Raw genomic sequence first — 26136 nt, forward strand, 5'->3', positions numbered from 1 at the left:
TTGTTCTAGCAAAGATTACTGAACTTACGCACGGCATCTATAGAAACAAGGTAACGTACTAATCGTATGAGGTTATAAGGTTATAGAATTTTCTAAATTTTGGTTTTGTTGTTTCATGAATATTCGTTTGAGAAGTTTTCAGTGGTAAGAAAGGTAGATCTGTCAATAAATCAAACTTTATATGAACAAACAAGTAAATCGAATTTCATTGAGGTAAAGCAATTTCGTGTAACCATCACAGCAATAAACAGATGCATGTTATGAGCGTGTTAGCAAAAAAGTTACTTTGTTTTTTAAAAAAATAAAAAATTTACTTTACGTTTCATTTCCAATAAGTTTATCAGCTACTTGCCGCAAGACGGCGTATTGCTTCAAAGAAAAAGACAGTTTCACGGTCGAGTGGTTTTGTGAAAAGCGTGCGTTTGAGATCATTCAGAGCGCGACTGACGATCGCTTTGTGTCGAGTGAAGCGGTGGTCAGGCAAGCGTGTTGGAAGGGAGAGGGCACAATAAAGACACCGACCTTCTCTTGAAAATTGCAGTGATTGTGCCTAACCACCTATCAGTTTAACTCAAACAGGTTTGGAAGTAAGATAGCTGCATGCAGCGTTTCGTGTTGTCCTTACATAGTATTGTCAAGTTGTATGTATGCGTTTTTGCCAGGTTTTTATAAAGTTTTGCCAGTGCCATTGATGTTTGTCAAAAATCTTTAAATAGGTAAAGAATTTTGAATATTAACTAAATGTGTCATTACAATTGTAATGTCTGTACTTTTCGGCGAAATTTCTCCTTGCTCAGATGTCATGTAAGAAAATAACAATTCCGCATAGTTTGTATCAATGCAAGATATGAAATCGGTAAAATATTGGTCGGTGGGCCGAAAGCTTTGTTGAATACATCTGAATATTTGTTAATTTGACATATTTTGTCGCCTTAAAGACACAAGTGGTATTGTGTATATTAAAGACACACTTGAGATACAGTTAGGTATGCATAAGACATTAAAGGTATACGTTTTTGCTCACTAAAAACATTCACATTGAACCATTATGATTTATGCAGTGTACCAAATATGAGTATTTGCTTTGCAATGACGAAGTTTTCTTTTTGCTGGAATCTTGTTGTGTGTGATTAACGTCAATTTCACAAATTTGAGCTGGATTTCCTTTGGGTCTGGTCTGTGCCCAATGTATCAGTAACCCAAGCGAGAAGAGGAATGCGTGCATCGCCGCTATGTGACAAAATTACAGACCGATCAATGCGGCACAATTTTAAGTAGGTTACGGAAATTCACCCGTAAGAAAAATCAGTTTGTTCAATTATCACATCCTAGATTTAACCTGAAGTCAAGCAATGGTGCTATATTTCCCAAGTTTTGTTTCAAGGGTGATGTGGCCTTGAATGCCTCGAATAGTTTAGTATGACGTGACTGCGACTTCTGCTGAGCTACTGCCTTGTTGTCGTCAAGTATTATTATGTCATCCTTCGTTGGAATTCGTTCATCTACCTCCGAACTGGATATATCCCGCAACTTCAACAATAACGTCAACATTACAGGACCAAGACTTAAGCGCCAGAAATCCAACACGTCAATGAGGAATATTTCTATGTTTTCGAGGAACGACAAACCGATCGATGATCTCACGAGGTTCGTATAGGCATTAGACACAAAGCAGAAAAACTGTGAATAATTTTAATGTTCTTTGCAAGCACTTCGACAAGATATTATTGTTCGGATAACTGAATTTGGTGGTGAGATATATACTGGTAGGTCTCAATGGGGATTGTCGTGTCACGTGTGGTAATTTTTTTGTCGTGTCGTTAGTCACTCTGTTTACCAACATCATCAGTCGGATTGGTTCAGTTATAACTGCCCGCGTTATCTATTTGTTTAGAAACGCGATCAAAGTAATTTACAACAGGCCTTTTACTGCTCTCTTGGTCTCTGCAAGATGGTCTGCCCTCTTTTCGCCTTCAACTCTTTTGTGTTGTAACTCCCGGATGTATAAATTCATCTGATGTATTTGCTTGGATGTTATTTTTGGCTAAAATTGATGGTTATTTATCCAACGCTTGATAAGTCGTATTGGGTAAACACTGATAGTGTACCGTAACAGCCTCGTTTTTGAGGCCTTTTATTTGGCTTTGTCCTTTAATTGGAACAATATTATGTCACGTGTGTTTGCGTTCGGGACAGCGTTGGGCGCCGCACCTCTGTGTTTACATGTAGTTATGTTCTAAGACATTCCAACCCTAACGACGCTGAGTGGGAGTCCAGGCATCGACTGCTGACAAGCGTAAACAGCAATAATATTCGTCCACATAGAACTGTCGTCACCGCCGTTCCACAGTCGCCTGACTACAGAACGTTGTTGATGATGAGAAGGCCCATGTCAAAAGTACCCCGGTAAGTTCCGACTGTCGTCGACAACGAACTGTGAATAGTGAGGCATAATTGAAATATCAGCACTCACTACAGCTTGTAGTATGGCGATTATTTTAACAGTTATTTGCCAAGTTAATTACTTTTTACCCCGCACATGCAAGCTTCTGTTGTATTCAAACTCGCTTCAATATATTAAGCCGCTACTCTGACTATGACTCGTGTGACTCTAACGAGTCTGATGACGAGTACGGCGACGAGTTGTTTGATCAAAACGAAACGAAAAGTATTTCGAGGACTTCCAACGCTTCTACAAACTCCAATACATCTCAAGGAAGTCTTATTATCGACACACAGCAATCGCATTCGGTATGTATGTAATTTCTTCCAGCATTGAATATCTCACATTATTATAAACGTTCCTTTGTGTTGCAGCTTAATGACGAACTCGAATCGTCAGAGCCGGATAAATTTATCGCCGACAGTGGATCATCCGATAATCGTGTTCTGTTAAAAATTGCAGTGACTGAACAAAAGCTCACAGTAAGTATCGAAATACAAATCCTTACTGTACATTGCATCGCATTTTTTTTCCTACAGTAGTTGTCCACTTTTTATTTGTACATTGGCAATAAACACAACGCAACAAGAAGTTGTTTAGTGTTATCTCCAAAGCAATAAAGTGTTTTACTCTTATTTCCAACCGCAGACCATTTTGTAACTGATGTATTGTGTCTCAATGTCGTTGGGCGCAAATTGAGTAACTTGAGATAAATTGACCGTGGCATGTAAATCTGACATGTCCTTTGGCTCGACGAAGGTCATTTATTGCTATGGGGCGGTGGTTTAATACTATCACATGACACCACATTACCTACCACGCTTATCTATCGCTGCGTTGGCCGAAGTGGTGCCAACGAACATTTGGCGACGACGGGAGGCGTGCTTCTTCGCAAGCATGTGGTAAACGATATACTTTGAACGCGGAAATAACTCGTCTGCTTCTTCGTCACTTGGCAGTAACTTACCAGTTATGTAAGATGCTGCACTCTTGGTGTGAAGACGTCAGTGGGTAGAAAACTGCTAGGGTTTATGAATGTCTGTTGTTTGTACACAGAAATGTCTTCGCGTTGATATATCCGAGACAGCTTGGACAGCTAAACAGAGAATAATTCAAACTTTAGCCAAGGTAAGTTCGTAAAAGGCTATTTGTAATGAACTTGTGAATCATTGCGCTGTGAAAATTCCTGTCGGAGTTATGCTCGTTGTTTACGAATAACGATAAAAACTTATACTCGCAGAAACTTTCTGATCCCCTGAATTACGGACTGTATTGCAAGAAGTTGGGACGGTTTCTTCTTGACCACAAACCCTTGTCGGATTATGTGGAGGCGGGATCAGTAGCAGCGTACGAGGTGATTACAGTTGTCAGCATGTTGAAGTTGGTCTCGGCTATCGCATCTCATATATTTGCTCCGTTCCACCGTTACAAGTGAATTTTGTTGATTCAGCGTTGCCTTACTCAGGCCGGTCTTTGCTCGGCTCTTTTGATGAATGCGGTTCGTTGATGGGCATCGAACTTCTAAATAATTAATGTCTTGTAACTGCGGGCATATGCAGGTGGTTAAAGACTGCTCGCCACAATCCTGGCTAAACACCCACCGAAGTCGAAGGTCTTTATTTAATTGATTTGTGCGCAATTTTAGGAGCTTTGTAAAGTGCAGGACGACTTGTCGTTCATTTCACATTTAATATTCAACGGAAGACTTTGCTTTGGTCAGTCGTATTTTTTTTTTTTTTAATTTTGATGTTGTTTCAAAATATCAACGAAAACTATCAACCCTGAGAAACACTTTCGGACAAATGACTTGATTTTGTCGTTGCGAAGTCCCGGACGTGTTCTGCTACATTTCAATGTAACGGTATACTTCGTGAATAACAATAATTGTCCGTCGCTTTGTTAAAGACAGACGGTACATCCGCCAGAGTGACTACTGGCGCTTTTGTGTCTCACAATAAATCAGACTAATTTGCACCTCCCTGAAGTCGCCGGAGTGACCGCAACTAATAGGAGTTCATTCCGTGCCCCAGGCCTCACCAAATCGCGCAACTCGATAGCCTCATCGAAATACGTAATAACACGCAATTGGTTCAGCCATAGAGAATTAATGCCTACACAATTCGCTTGTTCGGCTCCAAGAGGGAAGCAAACCATTTGCATTGTAACAAAAATGATTCATCATTACGCAATTGATTTTGTACGAAGGCAATCATCCAAGTAATTTACTCAGTCTTTTTGCACTGGCTGTAGTAGACCTTTTTTATTCTGTTTTGGGCAAAATTGGATTCCAATAAAGAATGAAATACCAGACAAACTCCACCGAAAAGCGGCATGCCTATTATTTACAAATCATTAATTGTGCAAATATCCTGATTCTGCTGCAATTTCATAAAGAGGTTCGACACTGTTTTGTTTGTGTTTTCTTAAAACGTGTGCAGTAAAAATTTCAAAAAGATTTTGTTTTTCCCCGAAACAAAGAGATCGTATAACGCCACTTCTTCTTTCACGCTTCACTGGGTTTTCGGCCTTCCTCATGTTACGTCATAATAAGCGGCTTTTCACGCAGTGCGAAGAAGTGTTTGCGAAAATAAGAGGATTTTTTAAATTCTTTCCGTTCAATTCCGTTAATTAGATTTATAACAAATTCCTCTTCGGAGTTGTGTTAAAATAATTGCAATCCAACGAACTGTAAAATATCGTCAACTGATTTTCTAGGACAATGGGCTTTTTCGATCCATCTTACATGTTGTTAATTATTAATGCACGTGGTACCAAACTAATCTTTACAAAAAACTAACATCTTACGTGGAAAGCACACACTTTCTCTGCATATGAAAGTTTTTAGTAGCAAAGTTAAGAGCAAACTTTCGAGAGGTGATATGATATCATTCATGTATGTGTGCATAGCGGTTATACCTTAAATACGAAACGGGCTATTTTATTGTTTGCTTTGTCGCGGGGCTGCTAAGTCAACATGGTCCTTTATTCTACCTCATTTTAGGGGTCAAGATAAAAAAAATCGTATATGGTTGAGTACAGTAAAACATTTACAAATTCTTTGGTAGTTAAATCGTAATTATGCATCCTTACTTTATGGTATATTTTGATTCAGTTCAATCTTTACTAAAAATATCATTACTTCAGCATAGGCAAGAGGTACGGTTGCTATGTTTTTCGTTAGATATATGCGCTATCAAAAAATCTAGGACCATTGGATTGTTGTCAGTTAACTTCTGCAATACCGGTCATATATCGCCAATGGCAAAATGTGATGTTTACAATGTTAATTCTATTTCATTTCCACAATCTTGTCGTCACACAAAACGGAAAGTCTGTGATTCACCCGCTGTTGATGAATATCGGACTGCGTTGCATAAACTGTGGTTTTTCAAAATATACAGTCGATACATCGCACGTTAATCGTATTTGCGGAAAATCGAGCGATCGACCCGCTTGACTTTTGCCGGGTGGCCAAGCACGTTATACTGGTTTGTCGATTGCGTTAGTAATTCATCAGAATTGGATTAAGTTTGCTGTTTTCATGCAAACAATTTGTGCAAGTTAATTCTCCAGACGCCACATTACTTTCATTACACTGGTGGTTAATAATTTTAAGGGAACTTGATAAAATGCTGAATTTTGTGACACTTTTATATGGAGTGTAGTTGAAACAATCCTATTGCGTCATTCACAACCGGCACAAACGACATTCCATCTAAAAGTTGGGCCCAATTCCTTTGATTTCAGCCACCAACCGACGAGTGTTTGCCCAAACCATGATTTAAAGTGAAGGCGAGACGTGACATCTCTGAAGTTTTCTGTATTCGAACAATCTCTGTCTGACCGCCGATTTATGTTGAACATTTGTAGTTACGGAGTCGTTTCTCCTCGCGAAATTTGGTTTATTGCGGCCTACGTTTTGTGTGACGTCACTCACCTACGTGATTGCCGGATTATGATGGAGTGATGTTTCTTGTAAAGTTTGTTTTGGTGTGTTGGGTTGAAACAGGAACTCGTGGTGGTAATTACTGACCCACAAAAACATATTAATTAACCTCCTGGACAATTATTTTCATATGTTTCAACCTAATTGTCACAAAACTCACTCTTAACGGAAACAATTGTATATTGAGCAGATTTGAAACTATTTACTTGAAAATATTTTTCCGTCGACAGGATTAAAAAGTAAGAAACAAAAAATACATAAAAATAAACCGAAAACGAAACAATTATCGAGCATTTTACTGGAAAGTAGGAATCGCGATTACTTACACAATGTTGCAAATTTGGAAGATACAGTTATAGTAGGAAGTATAGATGATTATTGGTTTAACCAGTTGCGATAAATGTTTTACTTTTTGTGCAGTTGCGTTACAAGCGCCGCGTATTTCACCAAGTCATGAGATCGGCAAAGGAATCAAGGCAACTTCTCAAAATGCAAAGTTCCACTAAACGGAAAGACTTGATGACACACGTGAGACAGAGAAACTCGGAAAAAGTTCATGCCTTGATCAGAAAGGGGGTTGACCCAAATTTCCACGCATCTTCTTCTGAAGGTAATGAACAAAAACGAATCTTTATCAGGAAAACGTATTTTGAACAACCCTAGATCGAACTGCTGCTTGCGGTTATCACATTAAGTGGATTTATTTCCTAGTTCTTCCATACTGGCTCATATGAATGTAAAGATACGATTAATATGTAATCCCTCCATGTACATGTGTAAAGGGAGTGGTCAAACTTATTAACACTGACCTCAATTTCATTCAATTGCTGTCGCCAGAGACACCACTTACATTGGCATCAACATACAACACAAACTCCGAAGGAGGTTTTGATCGATCTTGTTCCCCAATCATTCTCGCGTTAGTGGGAGGAGGAGCTCACCTTGACTTCCGCAACCGAAGTGGTCTCACACCGATTCACGTGGCGGCACGATCTGGAAATCTTGCCGCACTTAAGGTATGTTCATGTGAAGAAGACGGTAAACATATAGTTTGGTGTTTGAAGTATGAAAACGTTTCCAAATCAAACAATATTGTAACCTTTCTGGTTTAAACAAAGTTTGATGCAACAATGAGTTTATTTGTATTTACAAGCCGAAAAGTAACTTTTAGTAATCAAACGATCAATTTCACAGTTTTTACTACTTTGCACTCTCGAGCAAAATTACAAGTTTCTTTTGAACCAATTTTCAATTCTCTTATTTGTTCATTGTTTTACGCAGACACTTCTAGATTTAGGTGCTTCCCCTGACGTTATCGACAACCGTGAACTGACACCTGTGTATCACTGTAGTCTCGTTGGTTCTCGAGCGGAATGTTTAGTCGTTCTGCTTCAAAACGGAGCCGACCTTTCCTGTGCTGACTCACAAGGTTGGACGATTCTTCACCAGGTTAGTTTCTTTCAAGGTTTAAGATTGTTGTTGGAAGGGTAAATACCATCAGCATAACTGGGAAGTTGGCTTTGTTGGTGGAAAAATAAGCAGAAATCCCACAAGATTTACGTTCGTTGAAAAAAATCCAATTTTTTGATGCTTTACATTTACTTATTTTGTGTCGTTATTGGTCTTTGTTGATACTTTTGTGTGCTTTGAGATGATGCTTGGTGCCTATTTGAAGCGAATAGTAAAATGATCTAGTTATTCACAGTCTGGTATGTACAATGAAAGTTGTCTGTAATTCCCACAGGGCATAACATATCGAGTTACATGAAACACGAATACTGTTGACCCGCGGTTATTGTGAACTAAACCCTTCCAATTTTCGCCCGTTTTGGCTGTGTGACAATACAAAGCGTAGGATGTATACGGAGGTGAAATGTTAGCAGTGTCGTCACAGAATAAAATCTGCCGCTTTTAAAACCGTTGAATTACTGGTTAAATATTTGTGGTTTGTATAACAATGTGGTTTGTATAACAACGTCGCAGAAATTTTAAATACCATTCTTAGTAAGTTGTAATTTTCATACCTTGATAAGCAATATCACAGCTCCAGGACAGGAATTCATTTAAAACAAATCGCAACAATGCTAAGCGAAACTGTATCAACCCGGGGTTTTCCTCCTCGTTCATAGCAGGTTATTTTCCCTCCCCCGTTGTGCAGTGAAGCAAATCAGCGATGGTCATCTGAATTAAAATATTTTGCAACAGTAACGTTTTCGTTTGATACTTGACAGTACTATAAATTAAAATTGTGTTTTGTAAAATGCCTTTATTCCTGTGATTTCTGCCCATTTCTATGTATGTAGGGCGTTTAACTCGTTTTAACTTTAACGCATGTTTCTTTTATACAGGTGTGTCGCTACGGTCGCCTCACCCATCTTGAGGCAATTCTTGATTCTGTCGCTCAAAACGCCCTTGACGGCACAAATGAGCTTGTCAATTCTCGCAACGCCACCGGTAACACGCCCATGCACATTTGCGCCTTGTACAACCAGGAAATGTGCCTTCGAACGTTATTCAAGCATGATGCCGACTCTTCTCTCCGCAACTATGCCAACCAAGACGCGTGTCAGGTATGACTGGGTAGTTAATGACCTCTTGCCACTTTGCCTTGTTCTGAAAGTTAAGAATTCGGAATGTCTGCGCAGATTTTGCTTGTCACCCCATTGCTTGCCTGGTTTGCCAACACACACAAACTTTTTTGTTGTAATTTCACGTCTGTGGTTAAATCGTTTATTAATCTTGTTTATTTGGTTGCACAACTGGTGCATCACATATCACCCGGTACGTGTCACAATGCGCTGTTGCTCATTACTACCTACAATACGTGAACCCAAAAAAGTGTATTGAAGCGATAGTGCTACTTTTGTAATTATTTCTTAGCTGATTGCCCAACTATGTCATTGCAGGCAACCACACAAAATATTGAGCACATTCGAAAATGCAAACATGTACTGATTTTAAGCACGTTACTCGCTTTAACAATAACCTGTCCCATATAGCAATGACCTTAAAAGTAAAGTGCTTGTTTTACTGTTTATGTGCCATGAAACGCGACGGTAAAAGTGAGAGGGTGTGTTACTTGCAGGTGGCGGTGGTAGCAGGCAACGTGGAACTGGCAAAACTCATTCATCAATTCGCCGAAGGAGGCGCCGCCAACGGTAATAAAACATCAGCCAGTAAGCACCGGTCAGATAATTGTTAAAGTACTCGCTTGTAAATTATACAGACAATAACCATCAACTGTCGTGGTAAGTCTGTCTTCTATGACTTAATCAAAAAAAATCTGTGTAATCGCGTTTAACTTCTTGGCATATATATGCCTGAATATCTCCATTATTTCGCAATTTTTTTTTTTACTTTTAAATCGATTTAATACTTAAGTAGTTACCATGCCTTGTGTAGTTCTTGTAAAAGCTACTCTCTGTCGCAGACGGAAATGACAAGACGGCCGCAGGTACAATAAACAATGACTCCGTCTTTTCGTTGTTGGACAGTAGTGCTCTAGCGCCACCAACGGGTACTCCCGTGTCGACCGAAACAAAAATGGTAATGGGTTCATTACAAATTACATTGATAATGGAAATTGTCCTTTACCTAGACATTTTAGCCATAATAAAATTGACTCAATTGTAGATATATTATGAAAAAATTCCGCTGATTTATCATATTTATTCTGTGATATAAATGTGCAGGATGCAGCAGGCGATTATGACACAAACATGGAGAGACCAAATTCACTCCAACTGTCATCGACCCACAGGTACATAGTCTTGTTTTTCTTTTTATAACGTCTTTGTTTTGTATTTGGGATCCAATTAGTTTTGATCTGACAAATTAAATCCTACGGTTTTGGTTGTTTCAAGAATATTATGTACAACTAATGTGAAAGAATGTGCAGTACCACGAAAATCATCTTGGCAACCTACTTCCAATCACTTTCATATTGCTTTACTCGTTGATTTAAAAATAGGTTGGCAATTTTAAGCTAGATATACAAAAAAAATTAAAAATTTCCACTTGTCTGTTAATGCAGTTACCGTTGCATGGTTGGGTGTTTCCCACGGGCTCAGATTTTGTGTCCTTGTTTACAATTGCACCATCTTGTATTTCTTGTTTGGTTGTCGACAATAGGCTGCTTGAAAGCTCTCCCATTTGTCCCCAGTGCAACAAATAACCCCTGTGAGTGGTTACATCGAACAAGGGCCTTACAATATTCGCCTATTAACACCATACAGAATTCAAAACAATGGAGTGCTTGTGACTGTAGCGCATCAAATATCGATCGCGATGAGAACAGAAGCATTTGCTACTGGGTTCGCACTTACCGTTTGTTGCAATAAATTATTCACGATTTGCTCTGCGCTCTGATCTGCAGTCGCCATCATCAAGCTTTTCTCGCAATGTAGTAGATGGAAGTAATGCAGCATTGACGCTCACCTACGTGTTCTCATTTGAAAACCTGCAAATTTGGCGATGTCGTCATTAGGCAGAGAGTTAGTTTGCAAAAAAAGACGCGATGCATTGCAACTTCAAACGCAAAGACCAGAGCATGCGAGTAGTGACGTAGTGCTGATGTCACAGCGTCGAATGATGAAGTCACTGATGCGAGGAATGTCTTCGGAATATTCAGTATCATGTTGTAACTGTGAACGGATGGTTTTGCAGAGTTTCTGTCAAGATTTTTTGAGCTTACCCTTCACTGGACACCAGTTAGACGCAATTATTTATCTCTTTTTATACTGTTGGCCGACTTCAGTTAATTTACAAGAAGTGTATAGTTGAAATATTATTGATTGTTATGAACCGTAGTCCCAAGTTATTTACGGAAATCGGTATAGAACTCATTGGATTCAACTAAACTCTTGTTAAACAACTTTCCAAAGATATTTAAATAAAAGCATTAAATTTCACATAATTATTAACTTCGATTTCTGAAGTTTCTGGAATTTTATCAAACACAGAAGTTTAGTATTGTGAAAAGCGTCTATAAATCTGTATTCAAAATCTTGATTCGAAATTCTTTACTGACATTTTAACGTTGTATTTTTTTTTAGGGAAGGTGCGAATTTCACAGATAATCCAGCTTTAACCAATCGCACGCTCCGATCACCGTCACGCGATGCAAATCGTTCCGTTGCACTAACGGTTGTGCGACCGATTAAAAATGAAACACAACTTCTTGGTAAGTTTAGTGAATGTTGCATTCCATCTATTAACAAACCGTTAAATGCTCATTTGTGATCGACTCTATTCTCATGACACTTGTTCTTGAAACAGAACATTTGCTGTCAAATGCATTTTATAAATTCTTGGCAGTTATGAGGCGTCAGAAGGATTTTTCACTTTTCACGGTAGTCTGAGTTACCACAGAATCTGAATGTTGCCCAACCGGTTTCTTGTGGTCGTGGTTAACGCAAAGACCCGTACGGGGCGACTGCTTCCTTTTCAGCAAACCATTTTATGTAGAACAAAGACTATTTGACAAACATTTGTACCTTTACCAAAGCAAAAATATATCAATGCAATAGTGTTGTAAATGTTGCAGACGACGAAAGAGACGAACGAGTGGAAGTATTAAACAGCAATGATCAGTATGATCTCTTGTTTATTGCCTGCAAGGATTACGTCGCTCGGATTCCTGGTGAAGTCAGCTTGACTATTGGCGATTTAGTAACTGGTAAGTCAAACTTATAGTGTGGAACTTGTGCTCGAATCATTTCTGTTTTCTCTTTATATGTATGTGTTTGTTGCAAGGAAAAGGTTTTGTGCTGAATGTATTGGTAGTGGAATATTGCGTTGCGTAGCAGCTTTTCTCTATTTATACGTTATACTTGGCCGTAGCTTAACATTGCCGCCAAATCTGTGCAGCCTAATACTGACTACGTTGAAACTATATTGGTCGATAATGAGGTCAGGTAGCATAGTTCAGAGACGTGGGCGTATCCCAACGCCACACCAACTTTATATCACAAAAAGGTCATTGCCTTATTTAGCTGAGAATGTATTTTCCAGGAAAAATCATTGGTGGTGATTTTTTCTTGCGAGCGCGTCCAAAAATACTTCCATCAGTATCTTGATTAATGGCCTACCATCACGACTGTCGTATGTTGGTGATTTGCAGAACGTCACTTCGAGACACCCGAATTTTCTGATAGATTTTTCACCAGATGTGTCTCGGATTGACAGGCTGCATTATTCCATGGTCATTGGCATGACATGCATCGCTTAAAATAAACGCAGGTTATTAAATGTCGGTAGAATGTAGGGCTTCAGAAAGCTTTCTGTTTTAAGTATTTGCTTGTATTATAAGTGCTTGTGTAAAATTTCCAACATTTTTGAGTAGTGTAAAAGAATGCTTGTACTGTAAAGTAATGCAATTGGATTAAAAGGCAATACGATTTTTTTTATGGTGACCGGTCGGAAGGTTGTGTGACGTCACATTTTCAGATGTTTATTTAAGAAAATACTTTCGCTTCGAATTCGGTCTTGTAACAGTCGGTAACAGGCAGATTACAAATGCGATTGGTTCGTACACGTTTTTCATGTTTTTATGCAATGTGCAGCGAGCGTGATTCATCGGTTGTTATCTGGCGTGAGATTCTTGACATTAAACGTTTGCGTCGTGTTTGGTGTGATTAAACCACGAAGTATCACAAAACCTTTTGGCCACTTTGAATCATAGGTCGAACGGCCAGAAATTGTTTTGTTTGTGAGTAGCTATAAAGAATATCAAAATTGCGTTGGTGCATTTTGTTTTTTCGCACAGCTGCACAGTTGGTTGTTTAAGTAGGCCAATGCAAAGTATAAGGTTCCAATGTTTCAAAGTTGCATTAAAGGTTTAAGAAGTGGTGATAAATTTAAGAGGATTTTTTAGTAAGAAAGATTATCTTGGCGTCAAGAGTTGATGCGTTTCGACAATTTTCGGAAAAAGTTAACTTAGGTTTTGCGTTATTGTTGTTACATTTCACAATATTATCTGTGGGCATGATTTATACCTGAAGTTGTTTCATGATGCCTTTAATCTCATCTCACCTTTGTCACTAGTCTGTCAACTATCAAAGCAAAGGCTACATTTAATCGTTTGTGCTGACTTAGGCATCGGTGGGAAGTTGCGTAAAATGACGTTTTGATGCCCTTTAGTCTATTCCCGCAACTAGCGATTTCAAGCGAACTTCACGTCTTGGGCACAAGGCGCCTTTGCCTGAGGCCAGCATGTGTTTGTAGCATGATCAGAGGGCGGTTTTTATCTGACTTGCTCTCAGACGTGTTCAACGTGTTAACTGCAAACCCTGGCTGTTTGTAAAGGTTCCTGACAATATAGTCAGTCTGTTTACTGTGAAACTATCAAACCGAAGTCTAAAAATGTTTTTGTGCTGTTACGATAGAATAGCCTAGCATACATTTCAAAACGATGTTTCGGGTAAAGAAGTCGATAACATATCATATATCTGTGTTTACTGAGTTGGGAAATCACAGAGAGTCGTAAGGTTAGTCGGGAAGCAAACAACGTGTAACTATTTAGTTTCGTGTCGTCGGTAAATCGTGGATAGACCCCTGTACAGTGTGGTTTGACATAAAACAGATGTGTGTGAGTGTGTGCGTGGAGCGCGCTTACGTGTTATAATGTTGTCACGGGAATATGAGGGCTAAAAAAGTAGCAAATGCTGGTAATTCGTATTTCTAGTCTGGTCGTGTTTGAACAAATTCCTAAAAGAGAAGAACAATTTGAATGGAGTCGTTCGGATGTTTATTCGTGCTCTGTTGTGATTTGACGTTCAAGAAATCATTGGAGGCAATTTACGTTGTCATGTTTTGACGGCGCTTGTCGACGGTTCGAATTCAAGTGCTTATGCGGCGCATCAATTGCTCCGAGCAAGTGGCCCTTGGGACGAGCTTAGGTGCTGACCTGCACATTTAGAGTTTTCCTAACCAACGCCTAGTACTGCTTTGATTCATGATTTAACGGTTAAAAGCGAGAAGGCTCTGGTGAATGTGTATCTATAGTTTCCCGCCCTTTATAGCCGTAGCTCGACATTTTTTCTCCATTGTTGCCAGACAAAACAGTCGACATCGGTTTGTGTCAATATTGGAAAAGCGCGCTCAGTGTGCCCTCCGGCAGGGTGTGAGATTTTTCACTTGTAGCTGGATAGAATATTAACGTAGTTAACAGGTGGAGATTCGTGTCAGGCTTTGGATAGCAGAGGGCTGGGACCGTAGTCATGCCGGTGTTAAAGGTTCCCTGGTGGTGGTTTTGTTCTGGTGCGAATGTAACGAATCTGTTTCTTTCCAGCACGAAATTCAATCGCACCATTTGTTAGCTTGCGCCATAATAGCGAAAGTTGTGCGCTGTGAAGGACTCCGGTGTTTACATGATTTGTATTTTTTGTGCTCTGTCTACGTAGGAAAAGCTTTACCCAACATTTGTTACAATCAGCTTATATTCTGTCCAACCAGTTTCATCTGATCGTGAAATCGAGTCAACAGAAGGATTCTGTCACGGAAAAGTCGGTTCCGATGTTGGAAGTTTTCCGCTGGATTGTGTCCAGGCAGTGAAATTGCGTCGGGCAAGGACAAGTTATGGTAAGCGGAAAGTTGGCGTTTGTATAGTTTGACATTCAAGTTATGAACGGCCCGATCTGTGGGCTTGCCTCGGGCAAGTGGTGCTGCCTGAAAGTCTTAAGCTGTTGTGTATTTAAACTGTTTTGTTGTACTTAAATGGTTACGAGTCTTCTCACTAAGGCTCGGTCCCATCCGATTTGCAGCATTAACATTTTTGCAAAAAAAACACATATCACCAACATGTAAGTATTTTCACCATTTCTAAATATACTCCAAAAATCTATTAAAATGTGTTTGTTTGCAATTGTGGCGAACAGTATCCGAACAGAGTGCAAATCGTCAGGAAATTTCCTAATTAACTTTGTCATCATTGGTAAATATCTCATTCACAGACATGTCTTTTACCAGGTGCAACCTTGACTTCACAACCGTCAAACGAGAGTTCTCCAAGCAAACACAGGTTGGTAAAAACACATACGCCCGCACTACTTGTACGAGGCTCGCGACCTGATTAATATTTTATCACGGCATTAGGGCATAATGTAAGCGAAACCAACGTTCCATAGTCTTGACACAAATCGTTTCAGTCAGTAAGGGGTCGTGTTGGCTGAGTATTAATTACCACGATTCATTGAACCCATAATATTGAAGATTTCGAACATAACGAGGCTCACGTTCGTAGTTAGCCTTAGGGCGACGTGTGATAGGAAGTTTAACGCTTTTTGACACGACACGACTGAACAGCAGTATTAATCAATATCCCCGCCAAGTTTGGTTTATATGTACAAATCAATCTCATAGTAATAAATGTAAAGGTTATCTATCGTTACTAAATACGCTTATTCTCACTGCGTAATATATGGAAAAGTTAGGTTGCTGACCCCATTACCCTTCGTTTTACCTTCAGTAATAAACACCCATTTTGTGATCTAGCAATTCGACCGAAGAAAGTATCATGAAACAACCGCCATCATCATTGTCGAACAACAAAAGCACGATGATTCCAACTTCAAATCCCGACATCTCTCACCAAATCTTCGACGTAACTTTAACCAAAGGAACGGATGGATATGGTTTTGTGCTACGCGGGGCTAAGTGTAAGCTGGTGGTTTATGAATATTGTTTGACCAAAAAATGTCCACACAGATACATTTTAAAATCATCAAAATGTTGACGGTGTCTCAGCTTTATTGGTCTCAAACTTGCTGACTATTGTATCCTGAATCTCGACAAATATCGCGTCTCTATCACGAAATATCGCGATTTTGCGCTAGGCCAAATTAATGAGTAACAGTCAAGCAATTTAGGCTTCAGGCGACTAATCTGATTTTATCTCCGCCGCGACTTGCGTGAAGCAATCCACAAATACGAAAGAGCTGAGCGTCCGCACCTCTAGGAATTTTTACGATATAACAAAAGCCTTGTTTGCTGAGATCTGCGCAAGCACCCACTTTCAAAGTTGGAATTTCGAATGCTTGTTGTATATCAAGCCGATTGTGATTGATACTTGTTTGAAACCAGTTTTTAATCTTTTAGCGGAAGGCCCAATAGAAAAGTTCGCAGCCACTCCGAAGTACCCAGCACTACAATACCTAGAATCGGTAGAAAATGGAAGCAACGCTTTTAAAGTTGGTCTACGTGCTGGACACTACATTCTAAAGGTATACATTATTGTTTGCAATATTCCATTATTTCAAGACGAAAATAGATTTTCACTAAAAACATAGTACAGTGAACTTTTTATGGTATTTAAGTTAATACAATAACTCTTAGGTCATAACCCGTTGTCCACTTTAACAAATATATTATATTCCTAAAATAAATCTTTGAATGCGTTTTAACCAAAGATTGGGAGACAAATGTCAGACATGAAATGTAACCTATCATGCCCGTTGTGGTTCAAGCCGAAAGCGACTAGTGTTGCTTGTTGAACGCTTATGACCAAATAACTATTAATAGTGTTTTAGTCACCACTTGGTGGACCTTATTCCTAATGGGGCCATTTTATGTTGACTCGAAGCAAAATTTGCATTTGCAAATAGCAGTAACGTAAATTATGGCGAAATTTCTCGCGTTTTGACAGTATAAATCTTGATCCAAATAAGATTTCCATCCAGCAAAATGGGCCCATCCCCTGTTGTTAACCAGTTATATGTGCTATTTAACACAAACCAATGTTGTACTGTTGTGCAGTCAATACTTTTTTATTATAGATAAATGAGAAAGATGTTTCTTGCATCGGCCATCGTCAAATTGTCGACACCATTCGTTTTGCTGGTGACCCACTGCGCATGCGCGTCGTTAACGTTATCGTTCGTTCGGAAAACAATGGTGAGCAGCATAAGACAATATTATATGAAGATATGCTAATCAATTTTCATTAGATCGTAAACCTTTTCCCTGGCATTTTACAACACTTCTTTTGTCAGGATATGTCTTGCTACACTGACTACTTTTTTTCTATTGTTTAGTCTGCAAATTTCTTTTATAAAAAAATAACTTTAGGATGCATTGTGTAATGGATGAACATTGTGTTGCCTCGGGACATTACATACATTTGCTTTTGTAAGGCAAAAGACGCTCAATCAAAATTTGTCTATCTATTATTAAACGGTACATCACGCAGTGCATGCCAATCTTAGCCCTGCACTTTTCCATATTTGTCCACTCATTTGTCGTCGGCCAATCCCGGTAACTAAGGATGTTATCCAAGAGGCTTGTTCGCAAATTGCCGAAAAACATAGTCCTATGTGATCCCATTGGAAAGTAATGACGTGCTGCGGTGAGTGCTATAGGCAAGTGGTAGATATTTGTGATCCCGGAGTCTCTAGCAAAGTCAAGTGGCTCTCTTTAGTGAAGTGGCGGCCCCGCAACTAGTTTGTTGCGCCAGTTGGAGCCTTTAAATACGTTTTGGGAGTGTAGCCAGACAGGACAAAGTTAAAGCGTTTGTTCCGGAGGAATTCAGTTTTGTTTACACAATATAGTCTACCAAGAATCTAGTGTAACCCCCAAACCATGTTGTTATAGCGGTTTGTTGTAGGATTGTTTGACTGCCAGGGTAATTTTTTTGCCAGTCGCATTTTGAGAACATCACCTCTTGAAATATTTTGGCGTTGTGTTTACCAATGTTTAACCGTTGCCAGAATACGCTACATTGTAAGTTTATGAGGTAGTTTCTGGAGAGGTGTCCAACAGGGCATGAACAAAGCACTGTCCACAAAAGGCACAGGGTCTTTTGTATGAGCGGTTTACCAAATACACAAAAGAACTTGCTAAACATATAATTCTTAATAGCAACGTTTGTTGAACTTTCCTCAGCACACAATTTTGTCTATGTCTATACCTCAGTAAACTAAAAATGTTTGTGAGTAATTGTATACTTGTTAGTGGCACATTAATTAATTTATTGAAAAGGTTAATTGTGAAGTTGTTGCAAGTTTTGAAATAATTAAGTAATATTACTGGTTCGAACCACAAAGAGTTCTTAACCGCACCTTTCGCCAAACCTGTCTAATGTTGTTTCCAAAATGGATGGCTTGATCAATTATTTACGCTAAGAATCGAACCATTGCGTCAAACCAGACATGAGCAAAAGAAGCAATTTGAAATTATCCAACCAGACAATTGTTGTTTTTGTAACCATGGTTTTCCATTAACTATGTTTTCAAATAAAACGCCTTCGACCATTTTCGTCGTCCACATACAATTTCACCTCATTTGAAGTTAAATTCTGGCCGCAGTGTGCTCTTTCGACTTGTTAGGGCCAAGTGTGATGTTTGCAAAGCATCATTAAAGTTTGAAAAGAGCTATGGGTTCGTCTGGCACTGTTCAGAAAATGTTGTGGAAAAGATGTTGGTAGATTTCTGGACACAAGTTTAATTTCACAAACTTTTTTCAACAAGAAAAACTTGGAAGGATTAAGTGATGATTGCAATATGCTTGTTAATACTAGCAAACCTTGTGTGTGAGCAAAGGCGCTATTTGCACGAGAAAGTAAGATTCAAACTGGGTATTATTGCTCGGTTTCCCGCCTTACCGTTGCTGGTGATAGAGTGTATGTGGAGCTTTTCAGTTTGGCGAGGAAGCAACCTGATACTCGCTTCATGACGCGTTGTTGTGTTTTAATGCTTTTGTGACGCGAATTTCCCATTCACTGGTTTCAATCGTCGCTCTTCAATTTAGATTCATCTGCTTACATTTTCGTCTTGACACAAACCTGTGGATGAGAGTATAGCGTAGTATTTGCTTATATATATTTTGAAACCAGCATACAGCGACCAAGACCGTTCTTCGCAGTGCTTCTTGTAAGAATCTCAGATTTATGGGCGTCGCTATTTGATATAGCGCGTTGACGTCATTTCTGTGAATGTGAAAGTTTGTTTTCGACGTCTGAAAAGGTTGAGAATGAACGGAATGTACAAACATAGAAGTTATACGATTTCCCAATGTGGATACCAGACCAAGAAGCGGTCTTACTTACGTCGTTTCTTTAACGTGGACGCAAAACGTGAAACTTTGTTTTGTTTTCTTCGCTTATATTCACTGCAGAGCTCTACTAATTAAAAAAAAATCAAAAAAAAGGGTTTTTCAAAACAAAGCGTTTTCCCTTCTTTGCAGATAGGGCACCAAACGATGACGCACGCAGCGTGACATCAGCTTCCACAAGTTCATCAGCTGATATACCGTTTACTGCTCCGTCACCGAAACACAAACATCACCCATCGACATCATCGATTGGAGATAAATTATCCCGATCCGGTTCAATCGGTTCAGCAATAGGTTTGTCGTTTTTTTTTGCATGAATGTAGTAATTTTGCAACTGACGATTTGTGAGACAGTCTTTTGTTTCATTGGGGGAGGTAATTTAGAAGTCATGTCGTACAACAAGTCACAAAATTAGCACTTTCAAATTCAAATTATAAGTAAGTTTTATCAAGATTCTTATTGTCCGAATTGTGTTTAACTACTTTGGTTTCAAGTGTGTATATGTAGGCGGTGGGGTTTAAAGCAAATTCACGTTAATTTAATTTTGAAACATTTATGGCTTCCGGAATGTTTGTTGACTAACTTTTTAAAAGCACGAGTAAACAAACCAGCTAAAATAGGATAATATTTTTTAAGGAAAGCTTGATAGCGTTTTGGCGTTGGAGGATATTTCAGACGACCCGGAAGATAACAAACAAACCGCCACGCTTCGGAGAAGACCTGTCAGTCGTAGGATCAGAACGCAAGAGTTACAGGTGAATAATAAGAACATTGTCAGTTGTACAAATATTTGTCCCAATTGAAACAAAAGGTGATTTCAATTTCCCCAAATGCAATTAATAAAGTTACTCGTTGTTAAGGTCGGTGTTTTAGGTTTTTTTTTCGGTTCAGGAAATATTTCGACGGCAAGAAATTGCATCTCAAGCTGCGAACAGAAATCATGCGCGAGAAACGCAATCCCTCTCTGCTGCCACCTCCCAGCGCCTTATTCGAGTTTTGACCCCGAAATTACCCAGCGACAAACACGTCAATGAAGGTAAGATCAAGATCGTTTGTTTGACAGCGTCTGTTGCCTATTCAAATGCTTACCTACGCATTTATCCCACCTGGCTGTTTTTTTAGATTACACAAATCGATAATGTCGAAATCCCATGTTTCGTTTGTGCTGAGCACAGACTGTTAGCTGCAATCTTTGTTGTGAAGATGTATAGAAACGAAACCCTGTTAAATAGTTTAATATTGATTTGTGAGTCACAAGATTGAGTCATAAAAATACGCCTGCAATAACAAGGAAGTGAAAGGGTGCAAAACCTTTGCAAGTTATACAAGTTTGAATTCTGTAATGCTCGTCCCACACATGTGTTTTAATTGAGAGCTATAGGGACACTGAAATGACGACAAACTTTGCATGTTACGTCATACTGACCTCAAGTGTGACGCAATCGTTGTCGGCGGTCACGTGACTGTAACTTTGAGCGTGCGGTTTGTGGCAGGAAACTTATGCGTTGTGTCACGACCCAAAGGCTGCTTAAGACGTAGCCTAATCGTTTTTAACAAACCAGTTCTCAAGAGAAGGCCGTGGTCTGTCAACAAGCCGCAAGCTCAATGTTACATTACCAATACGAAAATGTCACTTTTCCGGCGCAAGAAGAAAGAGAAACCGCTGTTCGTGTTCGACGGGCGTAAGTTTGTTGATTTCCTTCTTGCCCAATCTGGTTGGCTACTCAGTTTGTCTTGTATGAAAGCAGTTGCTTGGTAGTTTGCCAGACGTGTCAGCAATTAATTACTGATAACATGATTGATCGTCTGGTTGAGGGTGTAATACTGTGAACCGATTTTTTCTACAAAACCGCTGGAATTGTGCTGGAAACTGGGTCTTAGAGTTATGTTAAAATGTTTGGAAGGCGTGAGGCAAGTTTTGAGTTGTTCAGTCCATCTCAGCTAAGTGTTAGTTTTTGCTGCAGGAGTGCAGTTTACTATAATGTGTGAAAAAGGATTAGTTGAAAAAAGGAGCATGTCAGAGTTAATTTCATGGCAAAGAAGATTTGCATCGTATCATAGAAAAGGCAGTCGCCTGTTTTTGTCCGGAAAGTAAGGGGTCCTTTGTTTGTTCGTGATCTTAGTTTATAATCCTCACCAAGCATGTCACCAGTGACGTCATACGTTCACTTCCCGTCCTCGTGTAGCTGGAATCAGTAAATTTATTATTTTAGAAATTATTTGTCAACGAATAAACTACTAACTGGCTTGTTCCGACAACTTTCTTCGTCAGGAATTTATTAAATAAAAAACTGGGATTGTTAGGAATTGCAACGTTGATACTGAATCGATTGACTTGCGACTTGAGTGCGTGATGTTATCGCGAAAGGGTAATCGTTCTGTAATGTTTCCTGTACTACCCCGAGGTAAACTAAGTTCTCTACACCAGAAAGCCCTGTACATCTTAGCTTTGTAATTGCAAACCACTTTATCTTCAATGGGTGTTACAATTTACATGCAATTTTTGTTCATTGAAAGGAGTTTCACCCCGCGTGGTTACTTTAGGCGGTTTCAGGGTTGATACTCAGGCCTATTTGATTTTGGAGACATTTGAGAGATATTTCCTATTCCATATAGCGGACATCAATGTGAAAATATTTTCAGTAATAAAACGAGGCTCCTTTTCCTGTTGCAGGGGTCGTCGTTGAGCAAACAAGCCAAGGGGGGGAAACGAGTCCAATCCGCCCAACAACGTTCTCTTCTCAACAGCAGAACACTAAACCGCACGTTGGAAATACATTCGGCCACACCAACCATGTTGACTCCACTAACAACCAGCCGCATACCATCGGCCCAAGTTTCACCAGACAAACCTCCACCCCTGTTCTACCAGGTATGATTTTTTTTTGTCTTTTTACTTTAGGCTGCAAAGTGCGATGATATCATTTGTGTATTTCTCTTATATGTGTGTGCTGGGGTATAAAGTGTAGTTGTTTATTGGAGTTAAATTGAATATGTTTATTAGAAATGTCGTGCAACGGAAATTTCCATTTTCATTCTTTGTTATGAAATTTGGCCTGAAATGCACCAAGCTTTAACGCATTAAGTAGTTTGCATCTGTTATACCCCCAAAATCTGTTATGGTCCTTTGGCATCCATTGTTATCAAGGCCTTTTCTACGTTTTATATCCAAATTGTCGACTGTAAGTGAAGCAATCATAATCTTTGAAACCCATTCCTTGTTTTCAAAGCACACCTCCAGCAGAATTATGTACATAAAATCAGGTTTAATCAATATGTCAATGTGACTGAGCAAAGCTTACGCGTTTCTTATCAAGTTCCCCGAATTTCTTCGCAAAGCGAAACGCTTAATATTAATATCAATAATTTATGTTCATTATTCCCATTCCTTCACCACCAAACAGATTTCTCCCAAGACTAATTAAGTTTGTCTTCTCTCCGCAGCTACGTCACGCAAACCCCCTCCAGCACCCCCACAAAGAAGAAACAGTCGTTTATCTGGTCACGTTAGGGAGGATTCAAACCAGCGGAGTGGGACGAATACCCCTGTTGTTTCCGGAACATCTTTTGCCCGAACTCCGTCCCCCTCCCCCACATCAACTCATCCACAATCGTTTGGAAGGTAAACAATCCGCTATTTTTCTACTGTTATGTGAGTTTGAGGAATTTCTTTAAATTCGGCTTGTTATTTTCTGTCACATATAGTGTCCGTTCAACACCTGCTATTAAGCAACCGATGCGACCTGAAATCGGCGGATTCGCCGCAGCTATCGCAGCCGCAGCTCAGAGAAGAAATTCTTCGAGTGATTCCTCACAAGATGGAACTACTTCTGTTGCCTCAACGCCTGCCAATACAAAAGCCCCCAGTGTTGCCCCAAAACCCAAACCCGAACGAAAACATGAAATTCCCTCAACTAAAGCAAAACCGGAGCCTGCCTCCAAAAAGGCATGTAACCAACTTAGATATTGTAAATTTGTATGGAATGCGTCAATTGCATGGAGTATTGCATGCCAACAGGCAACTTGAATAGTTTATAGCATTTCGTATTGCAATAAATTACAGTGCTGTATAGTTTTATTACAATTCAAATTCTTGTGTATTCAGGCGGAATCAAAAGAGAAGCCTCTGTCAAACGGCCCTTCGCCAGCTCTCGCGCTCGCTCTAGCGGCCAAGAGAGCGACGGCAGAGCAACAAGCAACTACTGTCGCTAGTGGTGCAAGTGTGGCAAACACTCATCTTGTAAAACCGTCATTTTTCAATAATGCCCTTCGACGGGCGTCCGTGGAAGATAAGCGGAATGACGTCCAGCAACGTTCAGGGTGGGTTATCGGCATTCTACACAGTTACATAATGTTTTTGGATACCAGTTCAGTCATTACAATGATAACTTTTTGTTTGCTCACTGCCCTACATTGTTACCTAAATAAGATATATGTAGTAGGTGTTTTACAGAATTTGTCATTATATTTATTTGTTTATCTCACACAGCAATTTATGTGAATTTTTTTGCATTTGACGTAGGACGCCAGTGAACCTTCCACCCCCACCACCCACACCACCCATTAACGCTGGAAGTAAATCACCCAACTACATACTGCCCCCTCCCCCCACTTATGACCCCAACCAGGTGACGAACACGGTCAGTTACGACCAGGTGCTTTCCCTACCCCCTCCACCGGAGGCAATGTTGAACCCCCAAACACCTCCTGATATTCCACCGCCATCTGCTTTCAAAGGTATTTATGTTAGTATATGTATATATTAGTGAACTATACCGTAATGTAAGCAATGTGAGTGGACTGCAACATTCCAATGTTATATTGTCGTAGACACGCTACAATTTTTTGGTGGTGTTTATTGGGATTTGAAAATATAAAGTTATTCGTGTTTTAATGGAAAACTTTAATTACGTTTAAAATTTTTGCAGGTACTCTGCCAACCCCTGATAAACAAGTTCCGCCAAAGTTTAAAGGTAAATGTCATTTGCTTTTATATATTTAGCAATTTTAATAAATACTCATATGTAACATCACAAAATAAGTCGGTATTTTAAGCGAACGTGATTTGAGTTTTGTTTCCACCGCTTCGGCATCGAAATGTGTCGATTTATCTCGTATCGTTGAACATTAATATGTTTCTGTACTTTCAAGCAGACAATCCAACCCCACCTACCGAAACATACACAAGCGCCACGAACGGGGTGGATAGTGTCAGTAACGCCGATTCCGGTGTCGACGACATTGGGCCACCACGCCACGTGACCAACGATAACAAAGGAAATATTGAAACTATCTCTGTGGTGTCTAGTCATTCGACGATATCGTCAGAAGACGGATCGGACGTCGGTGTGTCCCTTTGTTACGATCCAAAACCTATCAGCGAAACCAACGGGCATTCGGGTAACATGTACCTTGACGTGTTGCGCAAAAACAAACATTCGAACGATGTACCAAAGACCACACCTGTCCTTACTAAAGTGCAGTTTGGAGCGCTACCGAATCCTGTCACTCAACCCAAACCGTTGAAACCAGCACCGGAAAAATCATCACCACCTGCAAAAACCGCCCCTGTTCCGTCCGGGCAGAGTAAGACTGTTTCTGTGGATGCAAAGGTTCATTCCGGATCTAGTTTTGAGGGAAAGCCCCTAAGCTCCTGGACAGTTGACGATGTCGGGGCATGGCTGCGATCGCTTCAGTTGGCTCAATATGTTGACGCATTCGCTGAAAACGAAATTGACGGAAGTCATTTGCCAGAACTAGGAAAAGAAGAACTGCAGGAACTTGGTATAACGCGCATGGGTCACCGCCTTAGCATTGAGCGCTCGTTGAAGAAACTTGCAAATTAGCCTTTACTTCTATTTTGCTTCCGACCAAACGTTCCTGTACATTGTCATGCGCGCTTATAGGATACTTGAAGAACTTCTATATGTACTTTTGTTTATTTCCCATACGCAAAGCTTCCAATATTTGTCTTGTTTCTCTCTATAATTAGGTTTTCGTCGCTCAACGATTGGATTTGTCTTACACAGGGAGTGTAATATTTTCTATTTTAAATAAGCAGTCGCATCCAGTCGTTGTGGTCCAGTAAATGAAAGTGAAATATGCAAAGCAGAAAATATTTACTGTAGGTTGGTGAAACCTCCCACTTGAGCAAAAACCCACAACGTTTCTTACGATTCACCAAACATACACATTAACACTTACACAACGACGCATTACAGAGTCAATTAGATTATATGTGCTGAAATACATATTGTGTTACGATTTCTAATTTGATTCGTAAGTATTAGCAACAGCTTTGGTTGCTATCTTGTTGTTGGGTTTTGCTGCTTTCTTCCTGCTTTGTTCCAATGCAGTGTCAATCAATCGCATGTTATACGGGTGGCTTGCGATCGTCAGCTGCTTCTGTCCTCATTGCCTCATGGTCGGTAATTTTGAAACAACAATGCTGGTTGGGTCTAATGACATTCAAACCACCACGCACTGTCGACATTTCTGAAAATTATCTAATAACGTTTAATTTGGGATAAACCAAACCATGTATATTGTCATCGCATTTGTCTGTGAACTTTTCTTCCTTTCTTGAATTGTTGGTCGGTTTGACTTACCGAAACATTTGAAAATAAACCATGAAATGTTTGACGCATCTCGAAAAAGTCGAGTAAAAATATTTGCGCTATTACTTGGCACAGATATGGCAGCT

General features: G+C 39.7%; 1 protein-coding gene across 3 annotated transcripts; it reads left to right on the plus strand.

The window, feature by feature from the left end:
- The first annotated feature begins 1387 nt into the window (after positions 1-1387).
- LOC145912672 (uncharacterized) lies at positions 1388-26072 on the plus strand. 3 transcript variants are annotated; one of them, XM_083000225.1, is made up of 30 exons: positions 1388-1647; positions 2242-2406; positions 2583-2751; positions 2818-2925; positions 3500-3571; positions 3684-3797; positions 6810-6999; positions 7227-7405; positions 7671-7838; positions 8738-8959; positions 9475-9565; positions 9820-9935; positions 10082-10149; positions 11444-11571; positions 11935-12066; positions 14844-14969; positions 15357-15408; positions 15882-16045; positions 16485-16609; positions 17162-17279; positions 19566-19727; positions 20070-20188; positions 20325-20469; positions 22108-22305; positions 22878-23055; positions 23139-23379; positions 23539-23753; positions 23956-24170; positions 24362-24406; positions 24585-26072. In XM_083000225.1, the coding sequence occupies exons 1-30, from the start codon at positions 1475-1477 to the stop codon at positions 25277-25279; spliced, it is 4893 nt and encodes a 1630-aa protein (XP_082856351.1). In that variant the 5' UTR covers positions 1388-1474; the 3' UTR covers positions 25280-26072. The 3 variants fall into 3 exon arrangements, with proteins under 3 accessions (XP_082856351.1, XP_082856352.1, XP_082856353.1); XM_083000226.1 differs by having other exon boundaries at positions 24588-26072; XM_083000227.1 differs by having other exon boundaries at positions 9475-9547.
- The last annotated feature ends 64 nt before the right edge of the window (positions 26073-26136 follow it).

The sequence above is a fragment of the Ascidia mentula genome, chromosome 8 (genome assembly GCF_947561715.1).
Source record: "Ascidia mentula chromosome 8, kaAscMent1.1, whole genome shotgun sequence".
Taxonomy (NCBI): Eukaryota; Metazoa; Chordata; class Ascidiacea; order Phlebobranchia; family Ascidiidae; genus Ascidia; species Ascidia mentula.